Here is a 4,485-nt window from a genome sequence, read left to right as displayed (position 1 = left end):
ATTTTTTTTGTGCTTATTGGTGTAAATTTAAACTAAACCTTTTAAGATACAATACTCAAACGTTTATTTATAACGTAAAATGCTGAAATTAATGATTTTAATGGCACTGTGTTTTATTATTTTGCGTATATTTATTATTTTACATTGATTTTGATTGTCTCTGTTTTCACTTTAGGCACAGAAACACATGAAGATTCTTGTATCATACGGTTCAGAAAAATATTTTCTATGATTAGATCATTCAAATGGATCATAATATCAAATCACAAGAGCAACAGGTCAGTGCCGGACAAGGCAAGAATATTACAACTTTAGCTGCTGTATGGATCTTTTTATAGTCACCACCAAATTTTCAGGAACAGGTTATCTGTAGCTCAACTTCAGACAAGATAACCATATTTATAACACTGTAAAAAATTCTGTAGAAATTACAGTATTAATGGGTATTACTGGCAACTAGCTGCCAGTAACTTACTGTAGATTTTACATTTATGTTTTTTACTTGCAACAGTTTGTATAAAGTTAAATGAACTTGAAACATTTTCAGTCTTTATCTTCTACAGTAAATTACTGGCATAAATACAGCTAATTTTTTACAGTGTATACATTTCAAAACGTTCCTAAATTCCCAATCGGAATATCGCTGCACATATAAAGCAAAATCGAGATTGAGGAACATAGCTGATTGTATGAACAGTCTCAACAATGATAATTTTTGTACCTTTGACCTTTTAATGACATCATTTAGATTTTTGTAATCTCATGATACATTTTTTTTTTATATTTAAATCCTATCATTAAGACAACCAAGTAAATACAAATTTGTAAATACAATATATACAATTTTGTTAAAACGTACGCATGCATTTTCTGAGTTTGTGCTTGTGCAACATCCTCTTCCTCTTCTCTCTAAATGACTCAGAGATATAAAAATAATGAGTTCATCAGGAGCGAAATGTTACTTTACTGCCGCTGATGAAACAATGAACTCTTAATACAGTTTCTACTACACAGACACATTCAGAGGATTGGTTACTATTGGCTGATTAGTGACAAACACTTATTGATCAGATATTGTGTACAGGTAAGACAACACAACGCACACAAGTTTATCATTCTCTTTATTTTGCACAGGCATGTTTTATGTTTAAACAAAATATTTTCTGTAATTTTAAGGTTGCTTTAACTAATTAGTAAACAATAACACTTAATTTAATTAATACATAGCAACAATTTCCTGAAAATCTTTTTTTGAAAAATATATTGTGTCAGACATATAACTTTAATTCCCTGTAAATATAATTAGATGTGTTTCTACATTATTTTCTATGTCTGTTTATATACATTAGGAGATGCGATAGGAAAGATTTAGCTGCAGATTTTTTAAAAGAAGAAAAACTAAAGCATCTTTTTAATTAATCAAATGTATCTGTCTTGTTTTCAGAATGAACTTCAATACAACTATCCTCCATGACTCCAATGTCTCATCCCATTCCCACCCAACGAAATCTACATTGGACATTGTCTTCTACATCATCATTGTTCTCTTAGGCACCACTGGAAACTCTGTGGTCATCTGGGTGGCCAGTGTCCGTATGAAACTCAATGTCACCAACGTATGGCTGGTCAACCTCGCCGTGGCTGACCTGATCTTCTGCGTGTCACGAGTGACCTCACTCGTCACAAATTTCATTGGCTACTGGCCATTTGGGGACTTTGTCTGTAGGTTAATGAGCTTTATCAAGTATACAAACATGTTCTGCAGTGTTTTTCTTCTGGCTGTCATCAGTGTGGAGCGAGTGATCTGCGTGTGGTGCCCAGTATTTGCCAGGAATAAACGGACATTATATGCTGCTCGTTTGGTCAGTTTGAAGGTTTGGATTGTGGCGTTGATCTGCAGTTCACCAAACTTTGTGTTCCGGGGGATCAATACTGATCACAACTTGAGCTACTGCCATGACAAGGTTAGAAAAACATTCAGCTGTTTGGGGTTAAGAAGAACCAATAAATATAAGAACGAATAGGGGTGTGCATTGGCAATGCCCTCACATTTCGATTCAATTACGATTCACCAGGTAACGATTCAATTCAATTCTACGATTCATTGCGATGCATCAGAATTCTACTGTACACAACAAGGCAAATTTTTTATCAGTCAAGTAGTAAAGTCAAGTGCAACTATTCTCAACAAAAACAGAAGCTTAGCAGCTTTAAAACAATGACAATTTTATACCTGATATGAGAATTTTACACACAGTGTAAGTCTAGTTTCCCATTAACTTCATAAAATCCGAAATGTGCCCATATGGCCACTTTCCATGGAAAAGGGTGCGTTTTTATTTACCCGTCTATCACGGTTATCTCTCTCCACCTCAGCCATCTTTGAACATGAAGCAGTGTAATTGTCTATGTTTGTGTACAACAGGTTCTAGTTACACAGAATTTAGTATTTTTGGTGCAAACAACAAAAATGTGACGTATGTGGACACAGGAGGTTATATACCTTACTTAATGAATAATTTAGCCTGCATTCTAAGCAGACAACAAAATTCAAAACATGCTGTTTACACATGCTCACATTTCTCTGTTTGTTGAATATGTTTTTGACAAACTTCTGATCTCAATCTTAAATTTGCAGAAAGAAGCAATTCAAGGAAATTCAGCAATGTATGCTTTCTACAACATTCGCTTCTTTTGTGGATTTGTGTTTCCTTTCCTGGTGATCTTCATCTGCTACACACTGGCTGCTGTTGGGATTCGAAGAACGAAACTCTCCGGCAAATCAAGGCCTCTTCGGATTCTTGCTTTATTGGTTTTTGCCTTTTTCTTATGCTGGGCCCCTTATCACATCCTAGGTCTTCTTAAAATGATAAATAGTAAACACCCTGCTTTAAAGTTGGCATGGCGTACGTCTTCAAATCTAGCGTATTTTAACAGCTGTGTGAACCCAATATTGTACTTCTGCGTAGGACTGAATCTCAAGCAACGCTGCAATCAAACGCTGTTAGGGATTTTCCACAGAGCTCTTACTGAAGGAGACCAAACTCCTACACCAGGTGGCTCAACTGAGGAACGGTCTAAAAATCTTTTAAAGACGGCTGGTACAGATCACCAAACGTGAATGACTGTATATTAAATATTTAACTTGGCTTCATTCATTGATTTTTTTACATTGATTTCAATCTTAGACAATAACTTTTTCAGTTAATAATAAAGATATATCAAGGTTATTTAATAAATAAATATTTCACATTTTGGTAGTAAAACGGAAAGTGTTGCACATTTCATTGGTGCAGACTGCATGTATTTTGTAAAATATTTGTAATTGTTTTTGTTATTATTATTAGATACAACATTACTTAAATTGTGTCGTTGCAGGGACTAAAAAGTAACTTCAGTGACTATGTTTTTTTTTTTATTTTAACTGTAGTAATACCATGGTTAATTTTTGTAAGGGAACATGCCACAGCCTGTTCACGTCATGCCAGTTTTGCTACAGCTGCAGTTCACGTCATCTCTTCTCCAGAGTCTCCTTACGTGTGCAGTGCTACCGGTAATGGCTACAGTACATCTTTGTGGTGTGGTTGGGCAACACACTGCACTACGGTTCCCATACTGTAGAGTTCACTGCAGCCCATAAACCTAAGTCGCCTGGAGCCATAGCCAAGATGGCCACTGCCATGCCTGAACCAGATTCCAAGATGGCCACCGCTCCCTTAAGTATTTTTTGGGGGAGGATAGCCAAGAGCAATGACCCGCCGCTGCTCCACGGTCCAGTACCCGCCACATGTTCATGGTTCCTTGTCTGTATATATTGCCCTCATGTTTCCATTGTCTTGGTCAAGCTTTGTTAATCTGCACATCCTTTTGTTTGGTGGGTTCATGCCATGCCATGCTTTTATTTTTCATGTCAAGTTTAGTTTTTGGTTATGTTTTATGTTAAATAAACTGCACTTGGGTTCTAAAACGCTCGCCTCACAGTGGATTACTTTCATATGCATCAATGCATATAAATAGATTTGATATTTTTTAACTTGTTTGACTCTGTGGACCCTGTACCGGGTTATCTTATTTTGACTTAATATAAAATATTCCTTAAATTTTAATGGTCTGTCATGGACCCGTACCACATATGAGATACTGTTTGAAAGCTTAGACTCTCTACTTTCTGCAGATATGCATCACTTTGAGATATGTTTTACTGTAATAAAGTTAGTTACACTTAATTTACACTATCACCCCCCCCATATTTTTTAATATTTAATATTCACATATTTCATATTTTTCAAGTATGACAAACATGGGCAAGTCTTATATCAAATGAAAGCTCTCACTCTCAGGAATAAGGCTTCAGTGTTTTTTTTGTCCTATTATTATCACATATCCAACAATAGTTGAATGAATAATGATGTAAAAAATCGTCTTTTGTAAACATATGGGAAACTTGAGTGTGGACTGCCTCAGATAGCACAGATAGCCACAAAT

The 4,485-nt window shown here is 35.5% G+C and overlaps 1 protein-coding gene across 1 annotated transcript; it reads left to right on the top strand.

Annotated features, from left to right (window-relative positions):
• Window positions 1-903: 903 nt before the first annotated feature.
• Window positions 904-3,899, top strand: LOC129455220 (C3a anaphylatoxin chemotactic receptor-like). Its single transcript, XM_055219883.2, has 3 exons — window positions 904-1,084; window positions 1,445-1,964; window positions 2,639-3,899. Exons 2-3 carry the CDS (start codon window positions 1,446-1,448, stop codon window positions 3,119-3,121), a joined length of 1,002 nt encoding a protein of 333 aa, XP_055075858.2. The 5' UTR covers window positions 904-1,084; window position 1,445; the 3' UTR covers window positions 3,122-3,899.
• Window positions 3,900-4,485: the final 586 nt, after the last annotated feature.

The sequence above is a fragment of the Misgurnus anguillicaudatus genome, chromosome 20 (assembly GCF_027580225.2).
Source record: "Misgurnus anguillicaudatus chromosome 20, ASM2758022v2, whole genome shotgun sequence".
Taxonomy (NCBI): Eukaryota; Metazoa; Chordata; class Actinopteri; order Cypriniformes; family Cobitidae; genus Misgurnus; species Misgurnus anguillicaudatus.
This window is presented reverse-complemented; position numbering and strand designations above follow the sequence as displayed.